General features: G+C 48.8%; 1 protein-coding gene across 6 annotated transcripts in view; it reads left to right on the top strand.

Annotated features, from left to right (window-relative positions):
* The window catches only part of LOC106587324 (zinc finger homeobox protein 3), a 328,380-nt gene that overhangs the window by 206,093 nt on the left and 98,685 nt on the right, over nucleotides 1-23,602 (top strand). For 4 of the 6 annotated variants that reach the window (XM_045709036.2, XM_045709037.2, XM_045709039.2 and 1 more), the window contains 4 exons: nucleotides 10,806-13,298; nucleotides 13,571-14,159; nucleotides 14,451-14,477; nucleotides 18,244-18,746. In XM_045709036.2, the coding sequence (XP_045564992.2) occupies nucleotides 10,842-13,298; nucleotides 13,571-14,159; nucleotides 14,451-14,477; nucleotides 18,244-18,746 (3,576 nt within the window). In that variant the 5' untranslated portion in view covers nucleotides 10,806-10,841. The remainder of the gene's footprint in view (nucleotides 1-10,805; nucleotides 13,299-13,570; nucleotides 14,160-14,450; nucleotides 14,478-18,243; nucleotides 18,747-23,602) is intronic. The other 2 variants (XM_045709041.2, XM_045709040.2) reach the window with 1 other exon arrangement.

Here is a 23,602-nt window from a genome sequence, read left to right as displayed (position 1 = left end):
TTTAAGCACAGGACATATTATTCCTTTAACTTTATTAACGCTCCATAATTCTTTAAAGGAGGGGAAAGCTGCAGAAATTAGTTCTCCCTCGAGGTTTATTGTTTAAAACAAGCACAGCTCTTTCCCAGCATAAGAGCTTCAACTAAGCAGTAAGGAATTCAGGCCTGGCCTCATAAAATAAGTATTTGTGTACCGGAAAGTTTTTCATTTTTTTCTTTCCAAATCTTTGTCATTAATGACTTTAGCAAATGTGTAGTGTAGAGTGAATGGAGAGGCTGTGCAGGGTCTTCAAAGGAACCCTCTAATTATTTATCCAGGATATCCCGCTCTAGAATTAGAGGCTGGGTCACCATTGGCTTTCATGCCTTTTTCTGCAAAGAAATAATTTCCATAGAATGGTTTCACTGGAACACCCTCTAATCCCTACTCTGCTTTCTCTCTCTGTGTGTGTGTGTGTGTGTGTGTGTGTGTGTGTGTGTGTGTGTGTGTGTGTGTGTGTGTGTGTGTGTGTGTGTGTGTGTGTGTGTGTGTGTGTGTGTGTGTGTGTGTGTGTGTGTGTGTGTGTGTGTCAGTGCTAGTCTGCATGACTACGTGTCTTTCATTCTGATGTGTGGAAAGAGATCGTAGTTTAAGTGTCCATTCCTTAGACATCATTCTCCACACATTAGTCCAGGTCTCAGCTCTCACCCCCAGACAGCTGTCACCCACTCAGGTTTCTTGGTCATTTTGCCTTCACATGCATGCCATCTAAACGGTTATCTTATCACCCTCCTCAGGTTTAAAGTCTTAACAAAACACTGGGCCTAACCCGAACCCTCAGTCTATCTGGTGGCACTGCTTCAGCCATTGTCTGCTAGTCCTGGAAGCTCTATGTAACCCTCCAGCTCACCCCTTCATTGTCCCCCTGATATCCCTAAATACCCCTGTGGGTGGACCAGATCTGAGCTTCCCTGGCCTTCATATAGCTGGTTTATTGTCACAGCTTAACCTCTTGTGTCTATGTAATATATTAAAAGGTATGAGGCCTTGCCCACTAGTTTTGCTCAAAGCCCCTCAACAGTCCATAGCTGTGTTTGTGTGTGTGTGTGTGTGTGTGTGTGTGTGTGTGTGTGTGTGTGTGTGTGTGTGTGTGTGTGTGTGTGTGTGTGTGTGTGTGTGTGTGTGTGTGTGTGTGTGTGTGTGTGTGTGTGTGTGTGTGTGTGTGTGTGTGTGTGTGTGTGTGTGTGTGTGTGTGTGTGTGTGTGTACATGGATGTGTTGGCGTGTGTTCCGTGCCTCTTCAGGGTGTTCCAGAAAGAGAGTGTGTCCCTTAAAGAATGCTCTTCTGAGAATATTTGTCTAATTCTAGGTGCCAGCGATCCCTGTGTTTTACCAGGTGCCAGCGATCCCTGTGTTTTACCAGGTGCCAGCGATCCCTGTGTTTTACCAGGTGCCAGCGATCCCTGTGTTTTACCAGGTGCCAGCGATCCTTGTGTTTTACCAGGTGCCAGCGATCCCTGTGTTTTACCAGGTGCCAGCGATCCCTGTGTTTTACCAGGTGCAGGCCTGGGTCATTACTAAGGTATTTGTTTTCCTGATTACATGGAGCGGCCCAGGATTAGAGGCGCGTTATCCCTGTCCCCCTCAGTCTGTCAGGCCCTGATCCCCAGTGTGGGGCCTGGTTGCCTGTGTCCTGCCTCAGTCACACTGGAGGCTAGGCTATGCCTGGCTCCTGGTGCCGTTAGGGATCTGTCACGCCGCAGCCCAGAATAACCGACCTCCCAGCCTGGGCCACTGTTGGCTGTAAGGGTGGTGGAGGAGGAAGGACAGGAGCTGTCCCTGTCAACAGAGGCTGGGTATGCTGATCAGACTTTCACCCAGCCGTCCTTAATGGGACGAGAAGTAGTGTGGTAATGACTTTTCCTTGTCTGCCCCTATCCCCTCAATCCCTGGGGGTTAGGATGGGCCGTACAGGACAGGGGAGCTGGGTGGGAGGTAGAGGGGGGTAAGGGCCTGGGGGGTAGCGGAGGTCAAGAAGTCTAGTCCCAGTCTCCAGTAGCTGGACATCTGAAGTCCTCTCCAAAACGTTTGCATAGTGCCTTTGCGATTATGATAATAAACAGTTTTATCATCGGCCTCCCAATCAATAATGCGGCTTCTTAAGGTTTAATATTTCAATGGTATTGATTATCTTAACAACCGTGTTTGCGGTCGGCTTGCCTTAACTGCAGGCCTGCAAGAAAAATGTGAGTGTGTGGGGGAGGGGGGGTTGAACTACAACAAAATGTGATCTAGTTGATCAGCAGTTTTACTGCAGCTTTTCCTAAGACTGTTTAGCATGTAAAAACACCCTCAGATCAGCGCTTCACCTCTAAGAACAACTATGTGGGATCCTATCCTCTCTCATTCCATTCAGCCCTGCTCTATACATGGCTGCCTATCGTTTGCAAGCGTCTAAGCGCCCATAACATTAAAACAGTCCTGCGCTTCTCGCGGTCAGTCCTCTTTCCCCCCTTTCCACCCTCATCCTGTTGCAACCAAATGAAATGGACTGAGTGAAAACAGAGAAGTTGAAGGCTCCAAAGGCCCTGTAGTTAGCACATTTAACTTCCATCCTCTCTGGAGAGAAGGCCTGCTTCCCTCATATATAAACAGGGGGAGATTTGATATTTAGTGAAAATGAATAGAAGGCCTTGGGCCTGGCAGACTTTCAGACCTTGGGCCTGATCAGAAACATCTCCCCCTTTCCCCGCTCACCTTTGGTTGGAAAGGTGAGTGGGGAGTGGAGGAAGCTTGGACTAGGGAGTTGTCTTATCTCTCTTGTTCTCTCTCTCTGGGAGTCTCTTCTAAGCTGATCTTCCCAGGAATGGGTAGGAATGGGTAGGAATGGGTAGGTATGATGTTGTCTGATTGATTAGTGCCAGACTAACCTTTCCACTGGGCTCTGGAATGCCCCCAGTGTCCCTGTGCATTCCCCCCTAACCCCAATGACAAAATGTTCACAGCATGCTATGGAATAGGAGTACTTTTTATACAAGACCATCACTAATCAGTCAACTTAGCCTGCTTGTCTTTCTGTCTGAACTGGGGCAGAGAGGGTGGATGTGTAATTAACTGATCAGCCTGGTGTTTGTGAGCCTCTGTTAGCATGTAAAGGAGGGCCTACACACACACACACACACACACATGCTCCTGCTAACTCAGGACCCCCCTGCTGTGTTGTGGCGCATGCTGTGCCTGCTCTGTGCACCAGGTTGCCTGGGGGCGAACGTAGGTTTTTGCGGTGTGAGCATGATCGCCCATCTCTGATTATACATCAATACCTTTATCCCAGAGATAATTTATGCATTTACTGAACACAAAGCTTTATCTAAACGAACCACTGGGGACAGCGCATGGAAATAACACAGCGCCGACTTCCACTATGGTTTGTTAAAAAAGAAAGATAGCTCACGGCTGCTGTAACAAGAAGTTATTTTTGTAGTTATTAAAACAGTGTCTTCTGTTAAATATTTTACCTGACACTTTGCAGAAACTCGCATGCTACTCCGGAATCTGGAGTCCAAGGTCACAGATCAGTTAAAAATGACTGTGATTGCATACAATGTTAAAACAGAATAGTGGCTTTCGTGCAAACGGATCGCTTAACAAAAACAACACAGCGAGGAAAACCAATGTCTAACAGTATGCATTTTTAATCTGAATGTATTCAGTCTGCTCCCCCTCTCCCTCTCTGTGGTGTGAGTGAGATGATGTGAGGTTTCTCTCATTTGTACTCCCAGTCTGCCACAGCTCAACGGCCCCCCCATGCTGCCTGCTAATTGGCGGGAGACTGGGAGCTTCCTGCTGTGTGTTCGCTGCTTCCCCTCGCTTTGCCACCCCACCAGCTCTTTCTCCACAACTGAGTAATTAACCCACAGCTAATGAACTACTTCTAATTACACACCACACTGTTTCCATCACACCCTCCAAAAGTGAGGAGACACTCTGCCGCCACATTCCTAATTCACAGCCCTGCTACTTTGTTCAGACTGTCAGGAGCTAATTCACAGCCCTGCTACTTTGTTCAGACTGTCAGGAGCTATATCACAGCCCTGCCACTTTGTTCAGACTGTCAGGAGCTATATCACAGCCCTGCTACTTTGTTCAGACTGTCAGGAGCTAATTCACAGCCCTGCCACTTTGTTCAGACTGTCAGGAGCTAATTCACAGCCCTGCTACTTTGTTCAGACTGTCAGGAGCTATATCACAGCCCTGCTACTTTGTTCAGACTGTCAGGAGCTATATCACAGCCCTGCTACTTTGTTCAGACTGTCAGGAGCTATATCACAGCCCTGCTACTTTGTTCAGACTGTCAGGAGCTATATCACAGCCCTGCTACTTTGTTCAGACTGTCAGGAGCTATATCACAGCCCTGCCACTTTGTTCAGACTGTCAGGAGCTAATTCACAGCCCTGCTACTTTGTTCAGACTGTCAGGAGCTATATCACAGCCCTGCCACTTTGTTCAGACTGTCAGGAGCTATATCACAGCCCTGCTACTTTGTTCAGACTGTCAGGAGCTAATTCACAGCCCTGCCACTTTGTTCAGACTGTCAGGAGCTAATTCACAGCCCTGCTACTTTGTTCAGACTGTCAGGAGCTATATCACAGCCCTGCCACTTTGTTCAGACTGTCAGGAGCTATATCACAGCCCTGCCACTTTGTTCAGACTGTCAGGAGCTAATTCACAGCCCTGCTACTTTGTTCAGACTGTCAGGAGCTATATCACAGCCCTGCCACTTTGTTCAGACTGTCAGGAGCTATATCACAGCCCTGCTACTTTGTTCAGACTGTCAGGAGCTAATTCACAGCCCTGCTACTTTGTTCAGACTGTCAGGAGCTATATCACAGCCCTGCTACTTTGTTCAGACTGTCAGGAGCTAATTCACAGCCCTGCTACTTTGTTCAGACTGTCAGGAGCTATATCACAGCCCTGCTACTTTGTTCAGACTGTCAGGAGCTATATCACAGCCCTGCTACTTTGTTCAGACTGTCAGGAGCTATATCACAGCCCTGCCACTTTGTTCAGACTGTCAGGAGCTATATCACAGCCCTGCTACTTTGTTCAGACTGTCAGCAGCTATATCACAGCCCTGCCACTTTGTTCAAATCAGTTCGCCTCTGTTGTGCAACACAGAATGGATTAAGAGAATCTGATGATGTTGCGTAATCGATAACAGCATTTTCTAGGTTCTATTTCGAGTCCATGAACAAAGGAGGCAATTGACACTACAAATTCAATTTGTTCATACTTTATCTGGGCAAAGAAAAGCAGTGTAAGAGCTGAATGGTGACGGGCATTAATGCTGTGATACAGAATGGCCTGCAGTACACCAGTACACCTCTAGGGTGTTTTACTGTGCCATATAGTAGTCAGCAGGGCCATTTTTGGCCCAATCTTTATCTCGTTCCAGAATTTTGGCAGGAAATGTTTTGTAACTGCAGTGACACGTGCTGGGAATTGTAGTTTGGCCCACATCCTCTCCTCAGAGCCTGGGACCTGAAGGTGTAGTCGGTGTGGCATGACAGATGCAGCATGCCTCAGATAGCCCTGCTATCAGCTCCTTGATGTACAGTACTCCCAGCCACACTACACTGATCCCCTCCTCCCTCCTTACCCACCAATATACTCCCCTCTCTCCTACCCAGCCAGAGCCCTAGCCTCAGCCTCGGTCTTGACACAGACACGGCTATTTCTGTTCCACAGACTGATAGCTCCAACTGAAGATCATTGATTTTACGGGAAGCCCTGTTTACAGACTGAGTGCCATCGACCTGAGGTGACTTTTTGCCTCCTGAAGTAGGAGCAGCACTGGAGCATCCTTGTGTCTGTATTATACACTCACAGGGAGGAGGAGGAGAGGGAGGAGGAGAGGGAGGAAGTTTACAGTACACAGAGAAAAGACAAACACTGGCCTGATTTGAAACACTTTGATGTACTGTGTTAGGAATCATACTTAATTAGCACAGTAACATATTTTGTTAATTGTGTAAAAACTAATTGGCCTAGATGTTAGTACTGTATATAGTAGAGAAAATTGGTCTGGTGGTGATAGGGACAGCCGGTGTAAAGCCGAGGCGGCGAGAAGGAGAGAAGCAGCCTGTGCCTCAATGCAGTCCCTTAGGAAGATCCCACCATCTAAGGCTTAGGGATAAGGGTAATACATGCCTTAGGTTGGGCATTACCATGGACTTAAGGTAAAGAGTGAGATGTATGCATACATACATTGTTAATTAACTGGTGCAAGCCTTGGAGAAGATCCCCTGTTCATTCTGCCTGAGGACTACAATGGTTCCCCCATCAATAAGCACGTCCCCTGTGCAACATCAAAGGCCCTCCCTGATTTATCAATAAGAAGCCTTCCTTCCCACATTTTCCTGTAACTTGCTTAGCATTTACACCATTGATTTTCCAATAAGCACCCATACCCTGCGGTGGCTGGCCAGGCCGAGGCTCTGTGAGATGGCTCAGACTCGAACACAGACAGACCTCCTGAAGGACAATGGGAGATGAAGTGGGGGGGGGGGCTATTTTTTATTTTTAAAGGTATCCCCTCAGCTAGCAAGGCTGGGGTCTAGGTGTAGATGGAGGGGGGTAAGGTGGGGTTCAGGTCCAAGCCCGATGGGGGTGTTCTCAGCTGGGGCTGGGCCAGAGTTAATTCCCCAGGAGACCCTGGTTCTCCCTGGTCCTCTGGAGGCCTGGCCCCCAGGCAGGTGATTGTGCATGCTTATAATCAGATGGATCCTTAGCCTTTAATTCCTCCCTGGCTTGGCCAGTAAATCCCACATAATGAAAGGGCCCATAAATAAAAACTTATCTCATTTTCCATCCCTGCAAAATGACAACCAGACCCACTCTCTGACAGGGTTCATTAGGACCTGGGCCCTTTCAATAGGCTCAACCTTATCTGCTTTGTTAGGATGGGGGAGGAGAACATAATGCTTTTTATGCCTCTAAGTCAGAGACAGGAGAAAAGAGGGTCTGGCATTTGACTTCTGTAGAAGAGGTGTGAGGATGGGTGGGAGGACTGCCCCCTATGGCCAGGCCCTGTGTAGTGTGTATGGACATGCTCCCTCCCTCCCTTTCTCCCAGAGTCCAGGAATCCATGCTTTTCTTCCCTCTGATTATCTCTTATTGTGAGTTGAGGCTTGTTTTGGCTGCTTATTGTTTGTCTCTCAGCCCAGTGGGCCCGGTGAGGGAGGGAGGGAGGGAGAGAGGGAGAGAGGGAGGGAGGGAGGGAGGGAGGGAGGGAGGGAGGGAGAGAGGGAGGGAGGGAGGGAGGGAGGGAGGGAGGGAGGGAGGGAGGGAGAGAGGGAGGGAGGGAGGGAGGGAGGGAGGGAGAGAGAGAGGGAGGGAGGGAGGGAGGGAGGGAGGGAGGGAGGGAGGGAGGGAGGGAGAGAGGGAGGGAGGGAGGGAGGGAGGGAGGGAGGGAGGGAGAGAGGGAGAGAGGGAGAGAGAGAGGGAGGGAGAGAGGGAGAGAGGGAGGGAGGGAGGGAGGGAGAGAGGGAGAGAGGGAGGGAGGGAGGAGGGAGGGGAGGGAGGGAGGGAGGGAGAGAGGGAGAGAGGGAGGGAGAGAGGGAGGGAGGGAGGGAGGGAGAGAGATGGGGACAACACAAGGACAGGGTTGGAAAGCACAGGCTATGGCAGGAATCATGTTGTTTTCCTTTAGCAGCAGCTCAGATACCAATATGCAAAGGAAAAGTACAAGTAATTTGCATAGTACAGTACCTAACCTTGGGCATTAATGTTAACATACTGCAGGCAGTACTACCTTTACTGGCATGATTCATCATTTTAATGTGTGGTTATTACAGCACAGAGACATTTTGCCCCATACTTCCCTCTTCGCCCTTCCAGCGCGTCTGTCCATCTCCCTCATTTAGTGCCTTTGAAAGATTCAAGCATTTCCTGCTCTAAACAGGTGTCGCTTAGCGAGCAGACCTTCTAAAGACAAACAGGGAGATAGCTTTGTATCAGCCGGCCCATCTGCGACTCTCCGACTCCAGACAATCCCATTGCACATCAGTAACCACCACAGGTTATTGAATTACACCATCTTGATTTTAAAGAGCAATCCTGTTTTCTAGTAAGCAGTGGACACGCTGAGCTGGCTCAGGCCACGGCTCAGCCTCCATCACTGGCCAGGGGTCATCCTCCTCTCCTCTCCCACTCTAATTGCTTTAGACACATTACAAGGGCGTGATGCTAATAGATGCATAGTGCACACACATACAGTTATACAGTAGCTACATGCTAGCACTGCTGTTTAGACTCTGAGAGCCATAGAAGGATATTGGACAAAGAACTGGAGAAATGTAGTGAATGAGGGATGTAAAAGCAGTACTTTAGGCTGGTGTGTTGTGTGTTTTTCCACCCCACCCCTCTGTGGGCTAGCTATGCGCCCCATGTAGCAGGCAGTGATGTGGGCACAGTGTTCGGGGCATGGTCAGGACAGGCAGTGGAATCTGGAGGAGGGGCTGATGGAACAACAGATTACAGGAAAAGGTGTGAAGGAGATCCATGTTCAGACAGGATGGGTACTCATCTCATTGCTAAGTCTTCTCATTAGACAAATCACCCACTGGAAAGTTTGTTCCTTTTTTGTAGTTAGCTACAAAATATGATCCAGGTGTCCTTCGTTTAATGAATAAATTAGTTATTTTATTTGTCTGTTAGACAAGGCATGGATTTTTGGAGAGAAAATAAATCATTCGCTGTGGTTTTGTTTACCTCAGTCCATTTGGTTGAAATGTCTGCAGAGCGCCTAGAGTTCTCTTATTAATGGAGCAGATAGTAAATGCAGACTGACCAGGTTACTATCCCCTCTCAATATGGCAGCCAGCTACAAATCATGTCTGTCTGGATCAAGTAATCCTCTTAATAAGCCTACTATCTTTCATTCTGAATGCAAAGCAACAGAGAGGTCATCGGTGTGGCTCTGTCTGTGTGGAGTACAAACAATGAAAGCAGGTGGACATGGGCTGACACAAAATGGTTGCCTACCTTCACTGTTTTCAGTGGAAGATCCTGCAACTACTACTATCAGCAGTACCCTTCACTTCTCTAGTTATGTAAATGTATCATGTCATGATGGGTGGTTTCTGTGTCGGTGTCTAACAACCGCCTTGCCTTCATTACGCTCAGATAATGCAGTTAAACATACAATATGGGGTTTCTTATCGAACCAATTATGTGAATTAATTACACCTGATTAGAATTCACTCCTCCAGTCAGGGCATACGGTCATAATTAGCAAATCCAGTCAAAATGTGCATGCTAAAAGTGCATGCTAAAAGACTCGGCCCGTTGTTTGAGTAGCATAAGTGCATATAGGGTGGAGTGGGGGGGGGGGGGGGGGGTATTTTCTATCAGACATTAATGAAGAGCGAGGCAGACATTATCAATCTCTCCAGTGTGGGCCAGCCCTCTGTAGTTAATATGGTAGGGGGTGGGGTAGAGACACACTGTCTGATCACAGCTAGAATTTGCATCCCTAAGTAAATAAGTAAATAAATCAAGTGGCGGCAGCGAATGTGCTAATCACCTGGGACATGGCGGCTGGGCTGAGCATGGTGCCGGGAAACTTTGCTCATGTAATATTCAGCACTGGCTGGGTTAAAGGGCAGGCCAGAGTTATTGGTTTCAGCCCGGTCGCCCCCCTTTAATCAATCCTGCCTGCATCCCTTTAATACAATTATTAGCTCAGCAGTATCTCGCGCTATCATTTTATCTCCTCGCCACTCTAAATTGCGGCCTGTGTATTGCTGGGCCACTGGTGCTCAGGGCATGGCCAGCTCCTGAAAGCACAGCTCCCATTTATTCTTTCAGAGGCAGAGGATGGCTGGAGTGTTTGAAACCAGGCTGACCGAGGAGGTGGATGCCAGATCTAAACACAGCTGCATTTTAGTCCCAACCCAGCTGGTGTATTTTGGGCTTTACTGAAAACATAGCCTTTTTTCCTCTCCTCCTCTTTGTGAGAGTGTGTATGCGAGGATACAAGTAATTACCTGCGTTGCATACTGCGTTGTGTGCACTCAACGAGAGAGGAGTGGGTGATGTGTTTTTCTATGCATGATTTCTCTTATTTCAGTAGGAAGGGAGAGGGCTGTAAAATGGCTGTGAAGTTATCAGCAGTACCCTTCACTTCTCTAGTTATGTAAATGTATCATGTCTTGATGGGTGGTTTCTGTGTCGGTGTCTAATTATCGCACAATGAATCTATTTTATCCATTAAGTTAGGCCTGTTTCTCCCTTTTTCTGACTGGAAGTTAATTAAAAACGGATGTAGGATTTTGAGAATGTAAGATTAGGGGTGTTGTTTGGAAGGTGAAGATAAAAGATGGTAACTTCCTGAAATGGCAGGAAGATGAATCGTGGGACGACTTATTAGTGCTCGTCTCAGGTATTGTGTTTAAGTACCTAATCTAACATAATGAGCCCTCTGTCATTTACCTAATTAGATCTCACACTTTTGGCTCTCACCCGATGCACTATACATTAAATGTGTTCTTCTCGCCTGGGTTCTATAGATAGATGTTCCTTTGATGAAGGTGCTTTTTATCCCCCTTTACGTGATGAGAGCATTAGGGGAGGGGGGAATATGGAAGTACTTAGGATGAGAACAATGCTATAGGTTATGATTATGAAAGGAGTTCATACAAGCTCAGGAAAAGAGCGCATATGTGTGTGTCCTTGTTGATAACCATGGTCCTTTCATATATACATTACCATTAGTGTCTCTTACCAATCTCTCTCTCTCTCTCTCTTCTCTCTCTGTGTCTGCAGGCCTGGATGCGATGAACACCTCATGTAGGCATCAGCATGGACAGCTGTGAGTCTCCCGTGGTTTCTGGGACAGACGATGGGCTCGGCTCCTCCACCACCTCCCAGCAAAAGCAGCAGCAGCATTACCCTCTGCAGACCTGGAACGATCACTCTAACTCGCAGGTCCCTCCCAGCAGCCAGCCCTCTTCCCTGGAGCCCCTGTCTCTCTCTGCACCCTACCCCTCTGTGAGAGAGCCACAGCAGCCGCAGCATCCCACCCGGACCCCACCCCTGGCCCACAGCGACAGCTCCGCCTCAGGCCAGCTGCACCCCAGAAGAGAGGAGCTCAACGAGGAGCAGGAGGGAGTGAGCTGCGGAGAGGAAGAAGAAGAATTGGAGGACTTGGATGAGATGGAGATCGACAGCTGTTTCCCAAGTCTGCAGCCCTTCCCCGGAGTACCCATAGCTCCTGGAGGAGGGGGCATGCCCACGCTGCTACGCCAGCAGCCCAACCGACGAAGGGGTGTGGCGGAGAGCGGGAGTGAGGAAGGAGAGGAGGAGGAGGAAGAAGAGGAGAGCAGTGATGTGGAGAACCTGGCTGGAGAGATAGTCTACCAGCCGGACGGCTCGGCCTACATTGTTGAGAGTCTCAGCCAGCTGATCCAAAGCGGAGGGGGTGCGGTGTCCGGCCTGCTCCCCACAAACTCTCTCCCCGTGGCGGGGAAGCCGGGGGAACCTGCTGGGACCTCATCCTCGGTGTACCCTCAGATCATCAACACGTTCCACATAGCCTCGTCGTTCGGGAAGTGGTTCGGTTCCTCAGACCAAGGTTTCCCCAATACCTCAACCCTGGCAGGCCTCAGTCCTGTCCTGCACAGTTTCCGCGTCTTCGATGTGCGGCACAAAAGCAACAAGGATTACCTGAACAGCGACGGGTCTGCCAAGAAGTCCTGCGTATCCAAAGATGTTCCCAACAACGTGGATTTCTCCAAATTTGATGGGCTGGCCCTCTATGGCAAGGGAAAGCCCATCCTCATGTGTTTTCTCTGCAAACTGTCCTTCGGCTATCCGCGGTCTTTCGCCACTCATGCCGTCCACGACCACCGCATGACCCTGTGTGAGGACGAGAGGCGGCTGCTGGGGGACAATAAGGCGTCTGCCATCATCCAGGGCATCGGGAAGGACAAAGAGCCCCTCATTAGCTTCCTGGAACCAAAAAACAAGAGCTCTCCTGTGCCGGCGCCCCCCACCATGGTCCCCATGAACTCTGGCCAGAGCTTCTACGGCACGTTCAGTGGGGTCCACCTGGAGGCAGGGAGCAGCAGTGGGGGCAGCGAGGCCCTCCTGAACAAAGACTCTGACTCCTCTGGCCTGCAGCAGCAGCAAGGCTCCCTCCTCTCTCTGGGGGGGCTGGGCAACCCCAAAGCACCTGCTCTTACCTCAACCCCAGGCCCTGCCAAAGACTCCAACGCCCTGCCCAAGCAGGAAGGGAGAACAGAGGGGCCTGCTGGGAAAGAGGGGATCCGCAGGCGGGAGCGTGGGGACAAGGAGGGGCGAGAAGGCAAGGTACGCTTGGCTAGCCAGGAGGGGGGCTCGGAGGAAGAGGAGGAACTGTTATTAGAGGAAGAGGAAGACGAGGTGGAGGAAGAAGGAACTCCGCTGGCCTGTGTTGGTAACAGTAGCAGTGGCGGTGGAAAAGTGGGGGAACCGGCTGTATCAAACCAAAGCATTTCCAAATCTCCTTTATTAATGCCTAGTAGCGCTCTCCAGCCTACTGCCTGCCCATCTGCAGCCAGCCCCACCCTCAACAGCAAAGCCCCAGCTTCCACTTCTTCTTCCTCTGTCAGGGAAGAGGGCTCGGCGGCAGACGGTGGGGGGAGGACCTTGGAGCTCCCTGTGAGCTTTAACTGCCAGGGGCCCACTGTCCCCATGGCGATGGCAGCTGCAGCCAGCAGAGGGAGCGAGGACGTTGCCGCGGGCACCTCCTCACCTCTGGCCTCCAACGACGCCGCCGACGAAAGTGCCAATCGAGATAGTGCCACAGCTCCTGAACCAAATGATTTCCCGGCAGAGGGAGAGGAGGACAGCGGAGCCCTTCTGCACCATCACCACCTACACCATCACCACCACCACCTCCACCCCTCAGCCCACACCCACTCTCACCCACACCCCCACCCAGGGGGGACCTGTGAAATGGGCGGTGGCGGTGAGTGCCCTCAGAACCACGGGCCAGGAGGAAGTGGAGTGGAATGCCCCAAATGCGACACCGTTCTGGGCTCCTCGCGGTCCCTGGGCGGACACATGACCATGATGCACTCGCGCAACTCGTGCAAGACACTCAAGTGTCCCAAGTGCAACTGGCATTACAAGTACCAGCAGACCCTGGAGGCCCACATGAAGGAGAAGCACCCAGACTCCGGTGGCTCCTGTGTGTACTGCAGCAGTGGCCAGAGCCACCCGCGTCTGGCCCGAGGAGAGAGCTACACCTGCGGATACAAGCCCTTCCGCTGCGAGGTCAGTACTTCAACCTAGTCTGTTGAAGATCCAACCTAGTCAGTTGAAGTACTGACCTCAGCCTAATGACTAGTATACTGACAGGTGGTAGGACTTTGAATAGAACTTTAGCACAATGTGAAATATGTTGATATGTTGACATGATGACTGATATGACATATCAATCAATATGTCATGATATGATTTATATTTCATGGACAATAAGTTAGAGGCAACAAAGATTTCCACTTTACAACATGAGCAAAAATGAACATCCTCTCTCTATTTTTTAGGTGTGTAACTACTCGACCACCACCAAGGGCAACCTGAGCATCCACATGCAGTCGGACAAGCATCTGAACAACATGCAGACCCTGCAGAACGGAGGCTCCATCCCCTCCGCCGAGCAGCAGGTGTTTGGCCAGCACCCTGGAGGGGTCGGAGTGGTGACCGTGCCCTCTGTGACCCAGGCCAGCACCCATCACCCGCCACACCACCACCACCCCACCCAGTCCTCTGCTCACATGACGGGGCCCTGCGGTTCCCCCTCGCCCACCAAGCCAAAAAGCAAGCCCACGTGGCGTTGTGAGGTGTGCGACTACGAGACCAACGTGGCGCGGAACCTACGCATCCACATGACCAGCGAGAAGCACATGCACAACATGATGCTGCTGCAGCAGAATGTGACCCAGATGCAGCATGGTCGACTGGGCCTGGGGGCCATGCCCTCTCCCTCCGAGGCCGAGCTCTACCAGTACTACCTGACCCAGAACATGAGCCTGCCCCCAGGCCTCAAGATGGACCCGGCTGGAGCTGAGGCCCAGTTCCTGCTGGGAGGCTTCCACCTGGACCCCAACATGGCCGCCTTGGCCCCCCAACTAGGTGAGTTCCCTCAGTCCGCCTCTGCAACAGTGGAACAGTGGGAGCCATTCTGGCTCTTCCCTCAGTACTGCCTCAGGTCACCACAGAGAAGGCAGACTGCAGTTCAGTACGAGTTCACAAGGGGTGGGATCGCTCTCACTGCTGCCAGCTGTTTATTTTTAAACATGAAACACAGTTATAAACAGTATGTGACTAAATGGAAGATTCAACTTTGATTAAAAAAAAAGCTTCACTTTTTAACCCATTTAGACATAGGCTAATTGTGTTCATTTATTTACTGAATGTGTGTAGCGTGGCCAGTAAATGAATGCATGAATGGTAAGTAATTTTATATTTACATTCAATGATTTATAGTTTAGTTATCCCCATGAGAAACAGCCGAGCAGCCTTTTCTCTGAACCAACATGCAGGCAAAGGGTTAACCAGGGAACACATTAACCCTCCATCCCTCCCTCACACACACTGTATACACACAATCCTATCTTTCATGTTGGCAGCTCTCTTTTTCTTTCTGTTTCTGTTGCCCGAAGGTACACCTGCCCTACTGAACTTAACATCATTCGCCCTTTTTCCAAGCAAAGAGCCCCATTGAGAGATAAAGATAAAAGGGGGGAGGTGAAACAACGGCAATGCATAAAACACAATATTTCTAGAGGGTGGACCTAACTCACAACAATCCCTTTCTGTCTTAGTGTAAAATACCTCTTGTTAGTTGTTACCATATGGCAGTTCCTCTCTCACCAATGTGCCAGGCACCATGACTTCCATGCCATGTTCTGTCTAGTTGGAGCTGAATCGATATCTTCCCAGTAAAAGAGAGGATACACTGCAGACTGTGGCCTTGGTATTAGGATCGTGTTTCACTCAGGCTCGGCTGAGAAGAGTGGACCTTTAAGGCTAGTGAAGCTATCGGTGGAGCTTCAGTCAGAGACTTTTTGTGTTGATTTTAGAGAAAGCTGACCCTGGTTAAAAAACGACCCAGCCATTAGAGTTCTGGGAGCTTTTTTGTCTCCATCAGTTATTAAGCAGTGTAGGTAGAACTTCTCTGAAAGCTCCTATATAGCCTCAAATATGCCCACCAAACTCACACATCCACACTTCACTTCATTACAAACCTAGGAGTTTAGTTTACATTTCCAGTCTATGTCACTCTATCTGGGTCACACTGACTGGGAAAGTCCCCCTGTGATACCTTGTTTTCCTCACAATAGGCGGTGTGAGAGAGGGAGGGAGAGATAGAGAGAGAGAGCAAGAGAGCAGCTCAGTGAGCCTTCCTCTTGTTTGCCCATGTCCTCCAGGCCTCCGCTCCTCTGAACATCAGCGTTTTCATGTCATTATTTCCAAACTGCCACTGAACTCCGCCACTGGAGCTCTCTTTTTTCCCCCAACGTTGTAATTGCAGCTATAAATTTTATCTTGGTCAAAGAAGGGAGGAGTAGAGGGCCCAGTATGGGTAATTCAGCGGCATAGCTGAGTGTTTGGCGTGCCAGTTACAACCCCACAGTTTGTACAGACTTGTCTCCAACTGTCGCCGGTTCAAAGACACGAACAAGAATTGATTGCTGTGACTAATTTTTTATCCCCTCTCTTGCCATCTGGTTCATTTTCCTGTGAGGGAACGTTTAATAAGCATGTTACAGGGAGGCAATGACGAGGCATTACTCTCAGCCCTAAAACCACCACAGTGTCATCCCGAGACACACACATTTTGATTGACTGTACACACTGATACACTCCATCACACACACACACACAACTCTGCCCGTCATAACTCTGTCTGTGCAGCTCAAGGACAGATAGTAAACGTCTGTACCTCCCTCCCTTTAGTCCTCTTTTCCACTGTGTATTTCTGACTTTTGAGGACATTGTTAGACAGAGAGGGCGATGACAAATCCTGACCTCACATGATCTCACCCTCTTGGTAATCCTTATCCCCAGGACTGAGCTGCTGCAGATACTGAGGGGGGGGGGGGGTATTGTGTGCTCTACTTTGGCTATTGTGTGCTCTACTTTGTTGTTCAATATATTGCCTGAATGCTGCAGCATCTAGGTAGAGCTCTCTGAAAATCTAGCAAAGCTGGTCCACCACTAATCTTTTGGAAGTTCCACCAAGCCCTGTAGAGACACGTTAATATATTTACAGCCTGGGCTTGGACTCTGCTTATGTCAAAGACTAGAGTTTCCAAGATTTCCCAATGATGTGTGTTTATCTCTAGCCTTTTAATGTTTTTTGAAAGTGAAAATATTTCCACAGCGTCCTGCCTTCCTTTCCCTAAACATTGATACGGACTGACAACGTTTCAGTCAAAATATTCTAGGTTATATTTAACAGAGGCCTGCTTACATCTAAAACACATGTAGGGGCCGCAGACTGAACCTTTTCTCACACAGCCGTGAAGGCAGAGGTAATCACTGTGTCTGTGTCGGAGCATGGAGTCTACAGTGGAAAAGAGTGTGAGAGCCACACAGGAATGAGAGAATAAAGATGAGGAAAGGAGAGGAAGAGATAGGGGTAGTAACTAGTGAGGGGACTGAGAGAGAGAAAGAGAGAAGGGGGGGCCCTGGCTGGAGAGGTGGATCTGTGAGTGATTTCAGAGGGCTTCACACAGGTCTCCCTCTCCCGGCTATAAAAACTCAGGTAATGGAGAAAAGTCCGAGAGCAGGCTGCATACTGCAGCAATAAATAAAAAGAGGCTGCTGGAATTAATTTAGTGTAAAGCCAGGCGGGGTCAGCCAGTGCGCTCAGTCTGGGCAGTGATAGATTAAAGATCAGCGAGCAAAAAACTCCCCAGCCACTCTTACCTCATTTTTACCGCCTTTTCGTTTTTTCCCTCCTCCTCTTCAGACTGTAGATATGGTTGTTTCTGTTGTTGGATCTGGATGCGTGCGTTGTTTTTTCCCTCCTCCTCTTCAGACTGTAGATATGGTTGTTTCTGTTGTTGGATCTGGATGCGTGCTCTGTTTTTTTACTTCCCCCTCTTCAGACTGTAGATATGGTTGTTTCTGTTGTTGGATCTTGATGCGTGCGCTGTTTTTTTACTTCCCCCTCTTCAGACTGTAGATATGGTTGTTTCTGTTGTTGGATCTGGATGCGTGCGCTGTTTTTTTACTTCCCCCTCTTCAGACTGTAGATATGGTTGTTTCTATTGTTGGATCTGGATGCGTGCGTTGTTTTTTTACTTCCCCCCCTTCGCTCAGTACCGAGTAGGATTAATCTGGTAGGTGTCTGTATCGATTTAGCAGCTATGCGAAGTCGAAAGAGGCAGGAGAATCCAAAGAGAAAAGTGGATTTTTTGTATTATTATTCTGTGAACAAGGGCACTGGATTTGATTTACAGTAATGTATGCTTGGGAACTCTTTAGTTCTCTTGTAATGATAGAATAACTTTCTTTTTCTGCGGAGCTCACGGCCTCTGGAGTTGATTTAGTGCCGGGCCGTGAAAGTACACCAGTCCAAACAGGACTACGTGTAAATCCTTACTCTGGCGGTGCAACGTTTCTGCACCCGGCGAAAAAGTCCAGACTTTCTTTCTCTCGGCTCAAAGGAAGGATAATCTTGATTTAATCAAATTAGGTACATAAATACACACATGCACATTATCCTCAGAGAGGTATTGGAACAAGAGAGCAAATCCACTTTGACTGCAGAGACAAACATGGCTCTTTGTTGAAAGTTGAACCGTACACCTTTCACTTTTCCAAGGACATTTTCGATGCTGAGGGAGGCTCAAAGAACTGAGAGCCCCTTTGGAAAACCCCATGCCTCCATCCCCTCTAAGAAACTCGAAATAACTCCTTATGTCCAGAAAAGTACATGTAACACAAAGTGAAATAGAGTGATGGCTAGATAGGAATAATCCCTGAAAGCTGTACTTAGAATTCAGAGCTTGTGAAATTTGAAAATAACCAACTGACCATTTGTGTGTAACCAACTAAGAACTTTCTCTCTCTCTCTCTCTCTCTCTCTCTCTCTCTCTCTCTCTCTCTCTCTCTCTCTCTCTCTCTCTCTCTCTCACACACACACACAATTTCTCTCTCTCTTCCCTCCTCTACCTCTTTCTCTCTTTCCGTCCCCGGTGCTCAGTAGGTGGGGAGATCCCCATGGACGTGCGGCTGGGCGGTGTTGGTGGTCAGTTGGTGTCTGAGGAGCTGATGACCCTGGGCGAGAGCTTGTCGCAGACCAGTGACCCCTCCCTCAAGCTGTTCCAGTGTGCCGTGTGCAACCGCTTCACCACCGACAACCTGGACGTGCTGGGCATGCACATGGGTGCTGAGCGCAGCCTGCCCGAGGAGGAGTGGCGCACCGTGGTAGGCGATTCGCACCAGTGCAAGCTGTGCCGTTACACCACACAGCTGAAGGCCAACTTCCAGCTGCACTGCAAAACCGACAAGCATGTGCAGAAGTACCAGCTGGTGGCCCACATCAAGGAGGGGGGCAAGGGCAACGAGTGGCGCTTGAAGTGCGTGGCCATCGGCAACCCGGTGCACCTGAAGTGCAACGCCTGCGACTACTACACTAACAGCCTGGAGAAGCTACGCATGCATACCATCAACTCCCGCCACGAGGCCAGCCTCAAGCTGTACAAGGTACGTGCCTCACCTTCACCTCTCATCCCTCCTTTCACCCTACCGTTCTCCCCTTCCACCGTTCCTCCCTCTTCTCTTCTTCCTTCCTAACGTTACATTCCTCCACGGTACTCCACTGCAGATCCCTGGATTCTGCTCCGCTGCTAGCCTCTTCCACCAGTCATGAATGATGGCCCTGTTGTCTAACCCTTCTGTTCACAGGGCCCATAGAGAGGAGTGGGGGGGCTAGAACATGGCAGGTGGATCCGGGTAAGGACGATAAGGGGTGAAATCACTAGGAGAGGGATGAAGAAGTGTGAGGAGACAGAGGTTTGGTGTTAATACTCCTCGGAGCGGGAAAGGCAGAATCGTTCTCGACAGCCGTATTGATTTTCGCTGGACTTGGAGCTTCACCTTCTCCTCTAATCATTCCATAATAGCCAATGGATGAACACTCTCCGAACAAATGGCCATAAATCTAACAGGCCTGATTCCACTTAGGCACCTATCCTGTGTGTCTGCGGCTAGGCTAGGGCTACTCTGTGTTTAACCCAACCTGGCATGGCTACATAGTCGGCTAACACAATCACACACACACACTAAGACGTAAACAAACACATACCATTCACCCACGCATTCACACACCCACACAACTGTAGCTCATCACACTGCTCTGTCCCCAAACACACTGTGCCTTTATTTACACAAAGACTCAACTCCATTCTCAAGTGTTAGGCTATTGGAAAGTAAATGTGCAAAACAAACAATATATTCTATTGGTTTTATACGAGCTTAACTCTTATTTTCTGTCTTTTTGCAGTATAACTGCTCTTGGCAAACAGTGTAATATAGGAGGGTGAAAAAGGAGGAGACATTATTGTGTTTTTAATCACATTAAAAAGCTAGGGTAGAATAGACCATTTGAAAACCCTCTCCAAACGCCTGTCTCTCTGGCCCTATTGAAAGCCCCCTGCTTTATGAATGGTTCCGGGGATCCGCTGATGTTTTTATTGCAGGTTTCCTGTCTGCAAGGCCTTTGTAGTGAGAGATCCTACAGTAACGGAGACAAATGTTTTTTCAACACTTAGGGGAGGTGTGAGGCTCTGCTCCCAGGTCGACCATTAGGAGGGCCGGAGGGAGCAGGCCGTGTTGACTCTCGGTCAAGGTAGGGTAGGGGCCCGGCCGCCGTCAAAGCAGCCTCTGGGCCTGGAGAGAGACAGAGAGCAGGGTTATAGTGGAGCAGAACTGGAGCGGTGTCTCCACCACTCATGCCCAGACACGTAGCCAGGATATTTACAAATACCACACTGATTAAAATATGTAACACAATCTGTAGGACACGCTGGGCCTGGCCTGTGGAGGCAGAGAGGCTGAGAGGGGCCTCCTAGTGCCCCAGGCTGGGTTCATCCTCACTGGGCAGGGCTGGGGTAACCCTGGGTGTTCTCTGTGCCACGGAGACAGACGGGGCACTCTGCCCACATGCCAGTGGCACTGTCTCACATTTGACTGAAATAGATGGGCCCTGACATCCTGCACTCACACCTAAGGTGGAAAATAATGTTTTGTCTGAAAGGAGAGTGAAGAGTTTATATTACATTGTCTGTCTGCCTTCCACTTTATCATGTGCCAAAATGGTGAAAGGAACAGACCGTTTTTTTCCTTCCCCTAACTTTGCTTTACTGTAGAAAGTTGACATACTGTATATGGTAATACGACTGGGGAGGATTAAATATGTACAGTGTCTTGCAAAAGTATTCATCCCCTTTGGGGTTTGTCCTATTTTGTTGCATTACAACCTGTAATTTAAATAGCTTTTTATTTGGATTTCATGTAATGGACATACACAATATAGTCCTAATTGGTGTAGTGAAATAAAAAAAATAACTTTTTTAAAAACTTTCATAATGAAAAAAAACGGAAAAGTGGTGCATGCATATGTATTCATCCCCTTTGCTTTGAATCCCTTAAATAAGATCTGGTGCAACCAGTTACTTTCAGAAGTCACATAATTAGTTAAAGTCCACCTGTGTGCAATCTAAGTGTCACATGATCTGTCACATGATCTCAGTATATATACACCTGTTCTGAAAGGCCCCAGAGTCTGCAACACCACTAAGCAAGGGGCACCACCAAGCAAGCGGCACTATGAAGACCAAGGAGCTCTCCAAACAGGTCAAGGACAAAGTTGTGGAGAACTACAGTTCAGGGTTGGGTTATTAAAAAAAAATTGAAACTTTGAACATCCCACGGAGCACCATTTAAATCCATTACTAAAAAATTGAAAGAATATGGCACCACAACAAACCTGCCAAGAGAGGGCCGCCCACCAAAACTCACAGACCAAGCAAGGAGGGCATTAATCATTAAAGATAAACCTGAAGGAGCTGCAAAGCTCCACAGCGGAGATTGGTGTATCTGTCTATAGGACCACTTTAAGCCGTACACTCCACAGAGCTGGGCTTTATGGAAGAGTGGCCAGAAAAAAGCCATTGCTTAAAGAAAAAAATAAGCAAACACATTTGGTGTTCGCCAAAAGGCATGTGGGAGACTCCCCAAACATATGAAATAAGGTTCTCTGGTCAGATGAGACTAAAATTGAGTTTTTTGGCCATCAAGGAAAACCCAACACCTCTCATCACCCCGAGAACACCATTCCCACAGTGAAGCGTTGTGGTGGCAGCATCAAGCTGTGGGGATGTTTTTCATCGGCAGGGACTGGGAAACTAGTCAGAATTGAAGGAATGATGGATGGCGCTAAATACAGGGAAATTCTTGAGGGAAACCTGTTTGTCTTCCAGAGATTTGAGACTGGGACGGAGGTTCACCTTCCAGCAGGACAATGACCCTAAGCATACTGCTAAAGCAACACTCGAGTGGTTCAAGGGGAAACATTTAAATGTCTCTGAATGGCCTAGTCAAAGCCCGAACCTCAATCCAATTGAGAATCTCTGGTATGACTTAAAGATTGCTGTACACCAGCGGAACCCATCCAACTTGAAGGAGCTGGAGCAGTTTTGCCTTGAAGAATGGGCAAAAATCCCAGTGGCTAGATGTGCCAAGCTTATAGAGACATACCCCAAGAGACTTGCAGCTGTAATTGCTGCAAAAGGTGGCTCTACAAAGTATTGACTTTGGGGGGGGGTGAATAGTTATGCATGCTCTAGGTTTCAGTTTTTTTTGTCTTATTTCTTGTTTGTTTCACAGTAAAAAATATTTTGCATCTTCTAAGTGGTAGGCATGTTGTGTAAATCAAATGATACAAACCCCCAAAAAACATTTTAATTCCAGGTTGTAAAGCAACAAAATAGGAAAAGTGCCAAGGGGGTGAATAATTTCGCAAGCCACTGTACAACACAATCTAGCATGATCGTTTTCCACCACTTAAGCCTCTTAAGATGGCTCCATACTTCTTAAAGCCAATTGATCTCCAGAGAAAGGGAAGTATCTGCCCAGGAATGACCTGAGCTCTCACCCACGGAACACAGAGCCCTGCTGGCCCTCACAAAACAGGCAGCTCCCATCACTCCAGACATGTGTAGTAGCGAAAAAATATGTTCACAACTTGACAAGAATTTTTACTGCATTTCACGACCCACAAATGTGATTAGTGGATGATAAGTAAATGGTTCTGAGGCCTAGCTCACTGCAGCACGGGTTGGCTCCCCACTTGACAATGTCACAACCTTTATGACGTGTTGGATTTCCAGTGCTTGTAGAGTAGAGTGAATGACAACCAGCCAGGCACGCAGAACCCCACAGCACAGCAGGCCCTTGAGCTCAGCCACCGCCTCAGCCACAGCCTCAGCCTGGCAGATTATGCAAGGATGAAGAAAGGAAAAACATAAAAATCATTTATTCCTCCCAAAAGAAATATGATGCGAATAGCAGCATTTTTTTTTACCTTTTTGGGGAGAAAATAAATCTTCAAGTCAGCATAAACAGGCTGTAAGATGTGGGAGATCCTTGGGACACTTCACCCAAATCAAAACTGGTTTGCATTAAACAGGCCCTTTGTGTCCACAGCTCCGTATAAATTGGAGCCTGTAATTACTGGAATTAAAAAGGAAGGTTTAAACTGAGGGCTAAGCTGGATGGGATAATTTGAGAGTCTGTGGTATGTGGCCCATATTAGGGCTTTCTAAAAATACCCCCCCCCCCCACCACCCCACGTATTGGAATGTTCTGAAAGCCCACGGAAAACTTGAGCGAGGCGTCCTCACCGCACGGACCACCACGCAGTGGGGGTGATGCTGCAGCCTCTTCCTGACTCCCTTGTGCTGGGTTTGGAGACACTCAATCTGGAGCCCCACTTTGGCTGCAGTTGACACACCCCTCTGCTCTTAAATGAACTTTCACCTTCCCTTCACGTCTCCCCACTCACTGTCGGCTTTGTAGTGGCGGTAGTGATGTCATGATGGTCACCCATAAGCGCAAGCAGATGGCCCTACACTACAATATGCAGGTCACCCCAAAGTTAAGCTCTCTTTTATTGGAAGCTTCAGCTCCCCTACTCTCCCTAGAGACACTCTGGCCTGGAGAAATCCAACTTCTACTCCTGATTTACAGTTATTCACAGTTACCTTATGGTAGTAGTAGTAACACATCCCTCCAAACGTCTCTGACAGAGACTCACACAGGTTTATTAAACGTTCCCAGTAGGCCTCAGGTGCTTGTCTGTAGGACGCGTAAGAGTGGAGGGGAGAGGAGGCTGGGAGCAGGCCAGCTCCCTCCCAGTCCCAGGCCTGAGCTGCTGTACTCTGCCTCACTCTGCTTCTGCCCACACAGGATGGGTGGAGCCTGGGCCGGCCAGGCCTCTGCTTCCAAGCAGGAGTTTGGGGAAAGGGGAGGAGCATGGAGGGCTAGCTGGCTACCTTCCT

This window comes from Salmo salar, chromosome 26 (genome assembly GCF_965601325.2).
Source record: "Salmo salar chromosome 26, fSalSal1, whole genome shotgun sequence".
Classification (NCBI taxonomy): Eukaryota; Metazoa; Chordata; class Actinopteri; order Salmoniformes; family Salmonidae; genus Salmo; species Salmo salar.
This window is presented reverse-complemented; position numbering and strand designations above follow the sequence as displayed.